The sequence below is a fragment of the Eleutherodactylus coqui genome, chromosome 9 (assembly GCF_035609145.1).
Source record: "Eleutherodactylus coqui strain aEleCoq1 chromosome 9, aEleCoq1.hap1, whole genome shotgun sequence".
NCBI classification, from domain to species: domain Eukaryota; kingdom Metazoa; phylum Chordata; class Amphibia; order Anura; family Eleutherodactylidae; genus Eleutherodactylus; species Eleutherodactylus coqui.
This window is the reverse complement of record NC_089845.1, coordinates 100,942,458-100,957,914: the sequence shown is the minus strand read 5'-3', so window position 1 is coordinate 100,957,914 and position 15,457 is coordinate 100,942,458. Positions and strand designations below refer to the sequence as shown.

Here is a 15,457-nt window from a genome sequence, read left to right as displayed (position 1 = left end):
CCAAATTTCCTACTGCTAAGTTAGGTTAGGGCAGAGACAGGGATCTGTAATGAAGCTGCTACCTGTGTCTGGATGGTGGACAACAAAACAGTTGGAGCTGCTTGTGCTTGTTGTCTCTACTGGTGGCCTGTCTGGGTCATCCAGAGCGCGCGCGAGCGTGCGTGCGTGCGTGTGTGCGTCCCCTCATGTAACCACTGCTCTAACAGCTTGGTCAGAACAGCCTAAATGGCAGCAAATTGACTAAACGACCATCCTAGTTCTCTAAAAGTCTGATAACTGGACAAAATGTCCTTGAGTGCATCATAGAGACGTCTAGTGGTCAACAAGCTCTACCCAAGAGGAACACTACACAAAAGTAGCCTCCGAGAGCCTTGTTATAGGGCAACTGAGAAAATACTTTTACGGTCTCTAGTTACAAGGCCCAGTGTCTAATCTGTGCACAACTGTAATCACCTACATATCTGCTGAAAACATAACTGCAGGAGTTTTGCAGCAATCCGACATTTCTATCTGGGTGCATTACTTTTTTTAGGGTCAGCTTTTAGATTAGATATTAGAAAATAACTTTTTGACAGTGAGGGGGATCAATGAGTGAACAGGTTACCAAGGGAGGTGGCGAGCTCCTCTGCAATGGAAGTCTTCAAACAAAGGCTGGACAAATGCCTGGGATGATTTAGTGAATCCTGCATTGAGGAGGGGGTTGGATCCGATGATCTCGTAGGTCCCTTCCAACTCTACAGTACCATGATTCTTTGTACTTAATTAGAATTAAAAAAAACAAATCCCACTGCAGTTGAACCTGCAGTTATTGGAGGGTGGGGTGTATATTCATGCTGCAGCAGGAGAACCCCCTCTCCAGCCAGAGCATAGACGTTTCATACACAACAGGGGGAAGTCAAAGATCAACCCTAGAGGATGAACATTGCGATTGCAATTGGGTTTCATATACTTTAATCACATGGTGTGTAGGTATAGGGCCTCAGGCAGGAGTGATGTGATTGGAGGGGTCTTGGTAGAAAATGGGGAGCATTGTTCTAGTGCACCCCAATCTAGTACACCCCAATCCTGATTCTGCCCCCTCGCTGCAGTTATGGCGGTCATGGACATCTTAAGGCCCATTTGCACGGAGCAATGATCGCTAATAAGCGATCGTTTGAGCGATAATCGTTGTGTCTAAACGCACGTCCATCATGCACTTTTCGTGTACTGCTAGCTGATCGTTAAATTTCAGTCCAACCTAAAGATCATCATTCAGTCTTAGCAAATAGGAGCCCTTGGGCTATTAACTGCTTTCAGCTAAGGCTTCATTTGCACACTTAATTGCTCTTAAGTAGCTGAGTAGCTACTTAATAGTTTATGCGAAATGATCGCTCAAAGCTGTCACTCAAACTGTCATTGGAGCGATCATCGCTCTGTGTAAATGGGCCTTTAGTCAGGGGGTAGTCAAAATACAGGAAGACTTTACAAAGTGGAGAACGACTGCAGCAAACCATCTTACTCCAAGTCATACATCGGAATTCTCACACAGAATGGCGCAATATCCCCGCCTCATGACCCACCTCTTCAACATCTGCTAGGTATGATGGCGGGTGAAGGAGGGGCTCAATACTCAGCTGCCATCCTGCAGCACTGGAGAACATCCTGCCAAGTTAAATCGCTTTCAACCATGTGTGCGAGATAGGAAGATTAGATTGTCAGCTCCTGCGGCAGGGACTGATGTGGATGGCGATAACAGTGCTGCAGATTATGTTAGTGCTATATAAATACTGAGAATAAATAAATTACCAAACAAGATTAAAATGGCGCACACTGATTATAATTGGACAATTCCACCACTTTTATGTGCAGGGAGTCGGAGTAAAGACAAGTTGTGCAATAGCTGTACAGTGAAGGTGTCAGACATAAGGAGTTTCCATCTTTATTGGTTATATAACGGACATTCGCACATTAGTAGCCCTTGTCCACTCAAAAACAAATCTTTATTTCAGCACTGGCCTTGTATAAAAAGTACCCGAGGTAACAGTAGGGGGGCGACATCCCAGACCACCTACTACGTCTGGAGGAACATCAAGGCTCTGATACCTCTCATGACTAATATGGCACCGCCGGGAAGAAAACGATCAGCTTCTTACGTTTTGCATAGCAGCATTATCCAGTGATCTGTATATACGGAGTGGGGGCTCTGTGGGCATGACGCCAGGCACCAGATATCAAAAGGGGGCACCTCTAATAACCAGAGACGACAGTGCCCAAGCTGGACATCAGCCAGTCATAGGCACAAGTTCATCATGCGACTTAAGGCGAATAGCGTTACATTACATGTCACATGGCAGATTATATCACGTGTAGGGGGCAGAGTCAGTGTAGCAGCCTCAACTACTAGAAGATGCTCTAAAAACCCGACAAATGTCTCCAAACCCTAAATGTGGGGGAATTCTGGGCAGTGGCGTAAAGTGCTCGGGAAAGTCCTGGCGGCCAGATGCCCACCGGAACGGGTTTGGCACAGTTATAACAATAAGGTGCAGGGACAGGAATTACCAAGAACTAAGACCATCTACAGGCTTCCCCTAGGTCTTCATCATCACAGTTGGTTCCAGCATGGCAGCTCCAGAGAGGAGGAGCCCGGTGTCACCTACGAGTATTCCTGGATGAACTTCTGATGGAAATCCTTCAGCCGCTCCAAAAGACTCTTCAGCTTATCGGTGGGTGGGAGGATAGTCATCCTGGGGCAAGAAGAAGAGTCTTAAAGTCATCACCACCTACAAAGCGACAGACTTACAACTTGCGCTACCTACCTGAAGTGGTGGGTTCCTTCTCGTTGGCCGAAGCCACTTCCTGGTACAACGCAAATTCCAGTTTCTTCCAGTAACTTCATGCAGAAAAACATGTCCGGGGCCTGGCCTTCAGCCTGGGAGAAAGAGGATGAGAAGATGTCAGGGCCACACCAACATGAGTAGTCATAATGTGAAGTATCTGACACAAGGACTAAACGTCTGGATCCAACCATCAGATTGAAGGGAAGAGGACTCCAAGAAGCCAGAGTGGCAAAGGACTTAGCCTATCTCTGTATCGAGGATCCCTGGCCTTGGACCCAACTTCTAGTTGAGACCAGACACAAGTTCTCCATTGTGTCACAGGAACAACCTCAGAGGGAATTATGTGGAGTCATTTTACAGACCAGCCGTCCAGGATTCACCTCTCCGTCACTTACCTGGGCCAGTTTGACCGCTCGCTCTGGAATCTCGATCCTTGGGAAGGAGTACATGGCTCCCTGTACTGGATTACACTGGATCCCAGGGGCTTGATTCAGAATTTTTTCTGTGAGCCGCGCCTTCTCTGCCAGATTATCAAGTACAGCTTGTCGCTCCTGGAAAGGAAGTGTGCATTGGAATGATCGCCACTATCAGCAGGTTGTTAGTGTTATACTGCCATCTACATCCATACTCTTACCGCCATAAACTGCTTATAAGACGGCTCTCCAGGTTGAGGGGGGTTTACAACTACATCCAGCAGAGCCTGCCCTGGAACAGGGGGGCACAGGCGCACAGACACCAGCTTAGTTAACTGCTGCTTCACCGCTGAGTCCATGTTGATGACCTCCATGTACCCACCCCGGAAACCACACCTGGGAGGAAATATAAGGTATTCAGTGAGGACCGCAACATCAAGATCCCCCCAGCAGACATTTATGGACCAGTCAGCACTCACTCGCCCATAAATCCCTTGGATGTGGAGTGAAATGAAGCCAACTCCACCACATCCGAGTACTTGGGGCCCATCTCGAAGAGAACCTTCTTGAAGGAGTGAAAGGCGCAGCCCTTGGCATAGACATTGTCTTGATAGACCTGCGTGGAGAACACAGTTAGTGGGAACCCATGATAAGGGGGTTGCATCATAGAATGAGGGTGAAAAAGACAAAGAAACAAGAAAAAAAAAAAAAAAGTTATCTGTGTATGGAGGGTGGCTCCATAGAACAATACCCTGCTGTGAAGTGGAAGCAAGGACGGACTACCCACCTCATCGGCCATCAGAAATAGGTTCTCTTCAGCTGCAAAGCGAATCACGTCTTCAATGCATTTCCTGCTCTGCACCTGACCTGAGGAAGAGAATAATAATGAGCCAGATTCACAGACCTAGAGCGAGGACCCTGCCTGCCCACGTCACCACAGGCATATCAAGGACCCCAAGATTTCTGCTATCACCAGAGACACGGATTCGGGACCCCTGGCTGCCTCCCCATCACCAAAGCCGAAAAGCGAGGACCCCAGGCCGCACCTCATCACCAGAGCGGGTAACTCAGGACCCCAAGCCAACATAATAATCAGGGATGCAGGCCGAGGACCCCAGGCCACCCACCATCACCAAAGATACAAAGAAGGCCCCTAGGCCCAACTACCCCATCACCAGAGACATAGAGCTGGAACCTCTCGCTGCCTCCCCATCACCAGAGATGGAGAGCGATAGGTGGGAACCAGAGGTGGGAACTCCGGTCCACTGCCATCACCAGAGACATAGAGCAGGGATCGCAAACAGCCACCATCACCAGAGATGCAAAACAAGGTCCCCTAGGGCACCTGACATTACCAAAGGCACAGAGCAAGCCCCCGATAGCTAGGGGCTTCTTCATAGTGGGTACCTGTGGGGTTGCCTGGGTTAATGATGCACAGGACCTTTGGGTTGCAGTGTTTCCGCGCCTCATTCAGCGCTTTCCTCAACTCATTGATGTTCAGCGCCCAGCAGTTCTCCTCATCCAGGTAGTAGTTCACTTGCACTGCCTCCAGTTCTGCCAGTGCGGCCGAGTACAGAGGATACTGGGGGATGGGGATGAGGACGCCCGTCCGAGAACTTCCGTGACCCGACACCAACAGCTTCAGCATGGTCTGCAGGAAAGGACAGAGATGGACTACTACTCCAGGCTATAGCACTACTACGGTAAACCACCCATCATCGCCCCCACACATGTAAAAGAGGAGATGATAACCAGCGGAGCGCCCACCACACAGAACGCGGTCGCTTTCTTCACACATTTATATTTAGGATTTCACAAAGGAAGAAAATAGAAGAAAAAGAAAATTCTCGGAGAGAGAAGGAATCTGAGTCAGAGGGGAGAACAAAAGGCGCTGCGAGCGGCAGAGGACGTGGAATGTGGAGTCAGCAGGGGGGATATGGTGCCAGCCCGTGCCAGGAGCCCGAACTAGGGGACGCTGCCAGGGAGAGCCGACATCTGGGACGTATCATCCTAAGAAGCGAACAAGATGTAATGTTGTGGACAAGGCTCATCTCAGACGGCCACAAACATAAGAGGTTGTTTACAAGATCTCTGCTTGCTGTCAATTAATAGAAACATGTCATAGAATTCTATCATTCTATGTCATGCATTTTTCTTTTAATCTAGAATCCAAAACAACGTTCCAGATCAGGCCGGGTCACCGGAGCGGGCACAACTGGGTCAAAACAGACTGTCAGTCTCTGAAAAGAAACAAAATTCTGTTCACAAACAGCAAGCAGAGATGTTGGAAACATTGAAGAAGCCTCACTTAGGTAAATTTGGACTATTGCTTTAGCCCAAGAAGTCAAGGCATGACCACCAGGGGCAAAGGTGGGATCCCCTTATGATAGGCCCTATGACAAACCTTCAGGGTCCCATTGCAAAACACAGTAAATGAAAACATTCCTGCGCAGCTTGTCGAGATCAGGTAACAGTTGTGTGCTGCCTGGCACATCTCCTCTCTGTGGGGGCAACATTAAGGAACAGTCCTATGCAACGCGGCCGATGTCCAACCTGTAGGAGGTGACATCAGGAAACAGTCCTGTGCGGCACATCTCCTCTCTGTGGGGTTACAACAGCGGAGGAGGTCAGAGCTCTTACCACAATGGAGTCACTGGCACCGGTGGAGAGGTAAATGTTGTCAGGGTTGGAGGGGATTCCACCGTCTCTCCGCTCAATGTACTTGGCCACATCCTGACGGACAATCTCTATTCCTTGACTGGCGCTGTAAGACCCTGTGAGGAAGGACAAAAGAATGACATCACCTCCTGTGATGGACGCCCCTATTGTTATTATAGGTCTTCTCCTGTGCCCCCATGACAACTCTTCCTGTCTGTGTTCTGGACTTGCTCAGCCTAACTAGACCTTCCCCAGGAGAGCTGCGGCTGCACTTACCGATGCTGTTCCCCCCACAGGCCTGCAGAATCCGCCGTGCCTTCTGCTTCACATCGTTGGGGAACTTATTGTCATTCAGGAGCTCTGGGTAGAGGCAGATGGCGCTGACCTGCAAGAGAACACCATACGGGGTCACAGAAAGACCCTCATTGCGCCCCCAGCCTGAGCGATGGATGCTGTGTGTACTGCAGTCTCACCTGTCTAAGAAAAGTGATGGGTTTCTGGCCCATGGCGTGAGCATCTCCGATGTTCGCTTTAATCACTTCTGTAAACGGCTTCTTCACACCCTGAAAATCAGAAGGAGGGACGACAGCACTGAGAATCTGCTCTGTATACACGGCACCACGTCTCCTGCCCTGTATACAGTACCGTGCAAACGTTCTAGGCAGGTCTAGAAATGACGCTGTACAGTAAGAATGCTCCAGAAATAGAAGTGTTAATGGTTCATTTTTGTCAGTTAACAAAATGCAAAGTGACAGAACAAAAGAGAAATAGAAATCCCATCAGTATTCAGTGTGATCGCCTTTCCTTTTAAATCATCATCAGTTCTTCTATGTACACTGGCACACAGTTTTTGAAGAAACTCAGCAGGGAAGTTGTACCAAACATCATCTGTCTATTCATATAATCCTAGACAGACTGGAGGATAAGACCAGGACTCTAAGGAGTCCTGGAAGTGGTGATATGACTCCGCATTCTTCTTTAGAGCTCCTGCACACTTGCGTTTTTCTTGCACGTTTTTTCTTGCGATGCGTTTTTCACATTAGAAAGTCCCATTGAGAATCGTGTGAAAAAAAACGCGAAAAAAAAAACGCAAGAAGGTATTCACCCTTACGCTGAAGAGAATGCTTGATGACGTTGGCTGGATGTTTGGGGGGGTCGTTGTCCTGCTGCAGAATACTTTTGGGGCCAATCAGACGCCTCCCTGATGGTATAACATGGTGGATAAGTATCTGCCTGTATTTCTCAGCGTTTAGGACAACATTAATCCTGACGAAATCCCCAACTCCATTTGCTGAAATGCAGCCCCAAACTTGTAAGAAGCCTCCACCATGCTTCACTGCTGCCTGCAGACACTCACTATTGTATCACACCCCACCATGCTTCACTGCTGCCTGCAGACACTCACTATTGTACCACTCTCCACCATGCTTCACTGCTGCCTGCAGACACACACTATTGTATCACACCCCACCATGCTTCACTGCTGCCTGCAGACACTCACTATTGTATCACACCCCACCATGCTTCACTGCTGCCTGCAGACACTCACTATTGTATCACACCCCACCATGCTTCACTGCTGCCTGCAGACACTCACTATTGTATCACACCCCACCATGCTTCACTGCTGCCTGCAGACACTCACTATTGTACCCCTCTCCACCACGCTTCACTGCTGCCTGCAGACACTCACTATTGTATCACACCCCACCATGCTTCACTGCTGCCTGCAGACACTCACTATTGTACCCCTCTCCACCACGCTTCACTGCTGCCTGCAGACACTCACTATTGTATCACACCCCACCATGCCTCACTGCTGCCTGTACACACTCATTATAGCCTTGTTTCTATGTGAAAGGTATGGCTTTTTGTCCACAATTCTTCCATGAAAAAGCACTTCTGGCCAGACTTCTCCGAACAGTAGGTGGGTGTACCCGGGTCCCACTGGTTTCTGCCAGTTCTGAGCTGATGGCACTGCTGGACATCTTCCAATTTCGAAGGGAAGCAAGCAGGATATGTCTGTTATCTGCTACACCAAGTTCCTTTGGCCGACCACCGGGTCTACGGTCCTTAACGTTGCCAGTTTCTTTGTGCTTCTTCAAAAGAGCTTGAACAGCACATCTAAAAACCCCAGTTTGTTCTGAATTCTTTGCCTGTGAGACCTCGCTGAAGTAGTAGAACTACCTTGTGCCTTGTTGCCATGCTCAGTCTTGCCACAGTGTATGACCTGTGACATAAAACGGCCTTTCACAACCTCATCATTGGAGCAAAGTTTGGCTGTTCCCAAGAACTGAAGCGGTTTTGAAGGCAAACAGCGGTCACACCAAATATTGATGGGAGTTAGATTTCTCTTTTGTTCAGTCACTTTGCATTTTGTTAATTGAGAAAAATAAACTAACACTTCTATTTTTAAGGCATTCTTACTGTGCAGCATTTTTTTCTACACCTGCCTAAAACCTTTGCACAGTACTGCAATATGTATAACACACACACTAACAGTCAAATGTTTTAGAACACCTCAAGGCTTCCAGTTATTTTTTACATTAAACACAGTTCAAGTGCAGCAAAAAACGTGAAATGCTTCAAAGGTTCAAAAGTTAGTTAAAAACACCAATATTCTGAAACGCAACTGTTGTCTGAATTTATGATTTTATCCCAAAAGCTTTATTCAGGGAACACATCAAGAACAGCTGCTCTGCAGGACAGGGAGCAAATTCTGGCTTGAAATTGGATACAAACTATTCCTACAGGTGTCTCAACTTTTGTAGATTACTTTCAAACCCTCTGATTCCATATAACCAGTGTTGGAACCGTTTGCATCACGCCCTCTAGGGAAGGATTTGGGCAGTTTTGCTCTTAAGGACACACCACATTGCTATCTTAATGGCAAGAAAAAGACAATAAACCAAAGACAGACAGACAGTAAATTCTCCGTAGGACAGACCAACACTTAAGAGTCATAACTGGTTAAGCTGGAAGTCAGTACAGTTTCTTATACCATCAAAAGGCACTTGGAAAGGGGAGAAAACTCTGACAAGAAGAGGTCTGGCAGACCAAAGGCCACTACAAAATCAGATGACAAGTTTTTAAGAGTCAGCAGTTTGTGTGATTGGCACCCAATAGCACAAAATCTTCAAGCAAAGCTTAAAGGGGTTGTCCCGCGCCGAAACAGGTTTTTTTTTTATTCAATAGGCCCCCCGTTCGGTGCGAGACAAACCCAAGGGATGGGTTAAAAAAAAAAAAGGTTTAGTACTTACCCGAATCCCCGCGCTGCGGCAACTTCTTACTTACCTTACCAAGATGGCCGCCGGGATCTTCACCCACGATGCACCGCGGGTCTTCTCCCATGGTGCACCGTGGGCTCTGTGCGGTCCATTGCCGATTCCAGCCTCCTGATTGGCTGGAATCGGCACACGTGACGGGGCGGAGCTACGATGACCAGCTCTCCGGCACGAGCGGCCCCATTCACCAGGGAGAAGACCGGACTGCGCAAGCGCGTCTAATCTGGCGATTAGACGCTGAAATTAGACGGCACCATGGCGACGGGGACGCTAGCAACAGAGCAGGTAAGTGAATAACTTCTGTATGGCTCATAATTAATGCACGATGTACATTACAAAGTGCATTAATATGGCCATACAGAAGTGTATAACCCCACTTTCTTTTGCGGGACAACCCCTTTAATGCAGGAAAAGACTTTTATCTGCTGGTTTGCAGGTAGAGTAATCAGTAAGAAAGCCACTGCTAAGATTGTAAAATAGAAAAGAAATACTGGTCTGAGCCAAGTGGCACCTTCAGTGGACTACTGAAGAGTGGAAGAAGGTCTTAAGGACTGATGAATGAAAATTTGACATCTTTGGTACATCACACAGGGTTTTTGTACGCAGTTGAGTAGGTGAAAGGATGGTTTGTGAGTGCGTAACACCAACTGTCGAACATGGCGGAGGAAGCTTGATGGTCCAGGGCTCTTTGCCTGGATACAGAGTTGACAACTTGCACAGAGTGACTGGCGCATTGGAAAAAAGGCCTACCCTCTGGTGTACGCCTATTTGGTCAGGAGTTCAGATTACCATAAGACAATGATCCAAAGAATACTTCTATGTTATGTCAGTACTACTTAGGAAGACCAGAAGAAGCCGATAGATTTCAAAGAATGGAATGGCCTGCACAGTCTCGAGACTTAAACCCCATTGAGCTTGTTTTCACAATCAGTAAGGGAACGCTTTGAAGATCAGGTGGAATGAGAGATCACTTCAGTTAGATGTATTAGGTGAGACAATAAAAGATTGACTCACCCTGATAGACCAGAGTCACCCTTGGTTAAGGGAGCTCTAGTACGTCCACAATCCTGATGCGCAAAGGACATCCAGTCACGGACGACATTGGTGGGAATCTGAGCATATATGTATATATATTGGAGAAAGAACCAACAATATAGCATAGGTCAAAGCCTTAAAAACACCCAGCGCTCCAGGTTGTAAACTATGGGTTATTAAATGTGAAGCACTTACTTCACAGGGGTGCCTAAGATAAGTACACTCCTAATACAGAATAGCAGTCAAGTAACAGAAGATCCCCGTCAGGCAGGTGAAAGTTTCCAAACCAAATAAAACAAACAAACAAAAAAAAACCCCGAACAAATAGGTATAGCATTCAACACCATAGACAGGTGTTGTATGCTATACCTATTTGTTCTATTTGTTTTATATATAATTGTACTGCACACTGTTTGATGCTTGAAAAAGGCTCACATGAGCCGAAACGCGTTGCAGTGACTGTGTGATTTTATTGAATGAATAAATAGCCCAACGTTACACTGAGGTTTGGAAACTTATTCCCCTGCCTGATCTTCTGTCACTTTGATGAGTACACCCCTAATACAGAATAGCAGTAGAGGAACCCCTGTGAAGTTAGTGCTTCACATTTAAAGGGGTTGTCTCGCGGGAAGCATCAAAATTTTACCTTACCCCATTCCCCCTGTCACCCCCCTGGCATAAAATAGCAAATTAAAGCGGTTTTTAAACCGCTTGCTACTCACCGATCCGACGAAATAAGGAGTTTAAAAAAATCTTCTCCCTAAGATGGCCGCCGGTCCTTTCCCAGGGATGCACTGCGGTTTTCTCCCATGGTGCACCGTGGGTCTTCTCCCATGGTGCACCGTGGGCTCTGTGCGTTCCATTGCCGATTCCAGCCTCCTGATTGGCTGGAATCGGCACACGTGATGGGGCGGAGCTACGATGACGACGCGGTGACCAGCTCTCCGGCACGAGCGGCCCCATTCACCAGGCAGAAGACCGCACAGCGCAAGCGCGTCTAAAAAAGCAAGAAGACATCAGAATTAGACGGATCCATGGCGACGGGGACGCTAGCAACGGAGCAGGTAAGTGAATAACTTCTGTATGGCTCATAATTAATGCACGATGTACATTACAGAGTGCATTAATATGGCCATACAGAAGTGTATAACCCCACTTGGTGCCGCGAGACAACCCCTTTAATAACCCACAGTTTACAACCTGGAGCGCTGGGTGTTTATGGCTTTGACCTATGCTGCATCATTGAGCTTGTTTGGGATGAACTGGACAGAAGGGTGAAAGCAAAGCAGCCTACAAGTGCAGCACATTTGTGGGAACTTCTGCAACAATATTGGAAAGAGGTTTCTGACCAATATCTGAATGCAATTGTAGAAAGAATGCCTCGATGGTGTACAGCTGTTATATTAGCTAGAGGGGCAACTGGGAAGAGTCAGATATCTAGATTTAAGTTGGTGAAACAAAGTTAATCCATTATTTTGATTCATCTTAACTTGTTTATTTGTTCTAGGCTTTTATTACAAAGTACATTGGAGACATTAAACTTTGAAAACTGGAAGGATTGAGGTGTTCTAGGACTTTTGACCGGTAGAGTGTGCCCACTACACAGTACCACTCCTCTGCCCTCTGGTCACAAAAGCTTCACTTTACTGTCCTGCTGGTGAGGAGTTAAGTGGTGGAGCACGCAGGGACAGGGCCATAGTGCGCCCGCCCGTTGCACCCTGCTCTTCTGGTCCAGCAGGTACATTCCTGCGCTGGCGTGCAGTCAGCAGAACGTTTATCTCCGTCACAAGTGAAGAAAAGCGTTGACTTATTAATGTTGAGCAAACACAGGGGTGTGAGAATCTGCAGCCAACCACCGCACTATGTCGCTATCATCTGCCTAGACAAAGTGCAAGAAGGACATGTGACAGCATCCCAGTGCCAGAGAGACATCACTAGTGGACATGTGACCTCAGCTGGCATCGCTCAGAAATTACCCTCGTACACCCAGGAGACAATGCCTTGCTGCCCTGGCAGATGATGGTGGCACTGGGCACTGAGGGCACTTACAGGTGGCAGCTGCACAATCAGAACTATTGTCCCTCATGCGTCTGTGGTAATGGGTGCAGTGCCAATCAGACAACACATGGAAATAAGTTACGTCAGACGAGTCGGCAAGATTGCTGCAGCAGGCATCCGATATACAGACGTGCGCCATGGCTAATGGGTGGCGACATCCGAGGCATTAAAGGGTTTGTGTAAATAAAGATTATTCTCCATATAATGAGAAGATCTACAACTTGCTAATAGACTTTATGCTTCAACTCCTCGCAATCATCAGGATCTCTGCTTGCGGTCAGTGAATTAGAACCCCTTTGTTTCCCTTAAGAGGCAGTAACCCTATACATATCTGGTCCTGCTCTTAGCTAAGAAGTGGATATAATTGTCTCGAGTCTAAACAATGCTCTGTGAGCTAAACATTCTGGACTTTAGACTGATACATTGTGGAAAACTGCTAGTTTGCTACAATGTATCAGTCTAGAGTCCAGGAGGTTTAGCTCACAGAGCATTGTTTAGACTGGATACAATTGTTTCCACTTCTCAGCTGAGAGCAGGACCAGCTATGTATGGGGTTACAGCCTCTGAACAGAAGGGTATTTTTCACAAGCCGATAAGGTTTTTGCACAAATTTAACCATAGTCAGTGGGGCAAATCTGTGTGCGGCCGACCAACCTGGTTTTCGAGTGATAACTGTGTCAAGAATTGACATGCCAACGCTATTTCCCCAACACAGAAGACAAAACCCATGAGCGGTGCAGACAGCGATGCAAGCAAATAGTTCTGTCCATATTGCAGCGGTCCAGTTTGGTACTGCGGTCACTGCTGCCATCCAATGCAATGCAATACCAACCTGGCCTGCTGCAGTGCAGACAGTGTTATTTGCTTCCATTGCATCCACATTGACAGCGGGCTGGGCTTTCATCTGATCAGCGGGGATCCCGAGTAGCAGACCTCCACTGATGACCTATCCTGAGGACAGGTCATCAGTAGTTAAAGTTCTGGAGACCCCTTTAAAGGGCCAGCGCAGTCTGTGTACATGAGGCCTCATCACTGTTTGGGTTTAGATTCTTCAAGATCTCTGATGGTTGTCATTGACTTAAACCTTTTTTAGTTTTACATGCAGAGGCTGAAAACCTTCCTGACCCAATCCTGCTCATACAGCTAAGGGCTTGTTCCAATGTATCAGACAGGCCAGTGCAAGCAGAACCAGCAGCAGCACACAGCACCCACGTGTATGGCTTGTTACAGTGAGTCAGTGCAGACAATGCTCTGTGAGCGGAAGAGAGTGGCAGCAGAAATAGAGATCTCCCTCCCAATAGGCTCATTATATGTCAGGATGTTTCTAGTCAATGACAGCAAGCAGAGATCTTTAACATGGAGACCAATTCAAACATAAATTCTACTAGAACGTTTCTATACTTACATCACAGCAGTAAAGCTTTATTTACATGGGACTGCAGTGCCCATGTAACATGACAGAGGCTCTGGGGGCTGGTGCTGAAGACTCCCCCCCCCGACGCCCACCCCACAGTCCTCAGTGTGGAGCTAATCCCCCCTGGGGCTTTGGGGGTTAACTGTAGACCCCAACACACAATGGGAGTGAATGGAGCGAGGACGGATCCTTGTCCCATGAATGGACTCTCCTGGTTTCTATGGCAATGAATGGCGGCTGATGAGCCAGATTGACTAATGAGGGCGAAAACTGCGCCAGGAATTCTGAGAAAACACCCCCCGCATCATCTCTCACGGCCGCAAAGACCATCACTAAGGCCACTCACCCACAAAGAGTTAGGACTGACTGTTACTACAGGGCACAAAATCCACTAAGAGGCCAAACCTGAGAGATCCAGAGTGCCCTGCTCTGCCTGTTATGGTTATCCTTGCCCCTGAATAGAATACTATAGCTGCAGTGAAGACTGACACTGAGCAGAGAAGAGTGGAATGAAGATCATGTAGATTTGCCCTTCAGGACCAGGGGAAAGCGGGATGGGGGTATTTATATATAGAACCTCAACTGTCTGCTGTATTCTGTGATACGTGTGCGCCGTCACATGGAGCTCACGGTCAGCACTGCGTCATGTGTGAGATGAGGAGGCCGGTCCATGGCAGCCAGCATTTTATAGACTGGTTGTCAGATACCTTCCTGCACTGAGAGTTGTCAGACCAAAGAAACTGACAACCAGCATATATCCCCAAAACACAGGCTGCAGCAACCCGATCCCACAGGAGAATGTGACCCATTGTCTCATGTCCGCCATTATGGGGTGCAAGGGGGAAGGGGCAGGGGACATCAACAGAAAAGAAAGTAGCTGAGTCTTCGGTGTGGTGGGAGGTCACAGACCGCAGCTTCCCCTTCATATATGTGCTGCTACCAGAGCAAACTGGAATAGCAGAGCTGAGCGTTACAGGGTGTCAGGATGTGGGATAGCAGAGTTGTATACTAAAGGGTATAGTGGGAATAGCAGAGCTGTACATGACAGGGTGCAGTGATAAAGCTACACTGGGGTGGGGAATAGCAGAGCTGTGTTTTACAGGGTGTAGTGAGGAGACGTTGTACAGAAATAGTAGGGGCGTCGGGAAGTTATAGTGGAATAGCAGAGCTGTGTATTATGGGGGGGGGGTACTGAGGAGCCATTATACTGGAATAGCAGAGCTGCATATTGCAGGGAGTAGTGAGATACTACTGTACAGGAATAGCAGAGCTGTACATTATAAGGTGTAGTGAAAAGCTATTAAACTGGGATAGCAGAGATATGTATTGCGTGTTGTAGTGATAAGCTGTTGCAGCGGGGAGAGCAGCAGTTTGCTGCCAGCACTGAGGAGGTGGTGAGTGACCCCCGGATTATCTCCGGTCACACATCAGGCGTCATACGTGGGGCACAGGTCATCCACCTGTGTAATGGGTAAACATGGACGCCCCTGAGAGCGGTGCTGCTGCCAACAGTCTGTGTGGTAAGAAGGAGAATGATCAGAATACTCCGTGCTAGCACCCTGTGCCTCACGCCTCACCACCACGCCTCTAATACAGGGAGTGTGCATAGCCTGCAGCCATGAGGAAACACACCGGGGCTGAGAGAGAAGACAGGGAAGGAGGATAGATATACATACATAAAATATATATATATATATCCAATATGTGGAGTTCAGAGGGGGTCTATGTATGGTGGGAGAAGGGAAACAGCAGGGGATGGATGTTTTGGGGGGGGGCAGT

General features: G+C 47.8%; 1 protein-coding gene across 6 annotated transcripts in view; it reads right to left on the bottom strand.

The window, feature by feature from the left end:
• Window positions 1-1,902: 1,902 nt before the first annotated feature.
• LOC136578276 (alanine aminotransferase 2) overlaps window positions 1,903-15,457 on the bottom strand; it is a 36,662-nt gene continuing 23,107 nt past the window's right edge. For all 6 annotated transcript variants that reach the window (XM_066578191.1, XM_066578190.1, XM_066578193.1 and 3 more), the window contains 10 exons: window positions 6,361-6,450; window positions 6,164-6,272; window positions 5,870-6,003; window positions 4,637-4,880; window positions 4,017-4,096; window positions 3,709-3,845; window positions 3,451-3,625; window positions 3,212-3,367; window positions 2,796-2,908; window positions 1,903-2,723 (listed from right to left, as the gene is read on the bottom strand). In XM_066578191.1, the coding sequence (XP_066434288.1) occupies window positions 2,633-2,723; window positions 2,796-2,908; window positions 3,212-3,367; window positions 3,451-3,625; window positions 3,709-3,845; window positions 4,017-4,096; window positions 4,637-4,880; window positions 5,870-6,003; window positions 6,164-6,272; window positions 6,361-6,450 (1,329 nt within the window). In that variant the 3' untranslated portion in view covers window positions 1,903-2,632. The remainder of the gene's footprint in view (window positions 2,724-2,795; window positions 2,909-3,211; window positions 3,368-3,450; window positions 3,626-3,708; window positions 3,846-4,016; window positions 4,097-4,636; window positions 4,881-5,869; window positions 6,004-6,163; window positions 6,273-6,360; window positions 6,451-15,457) is intronic.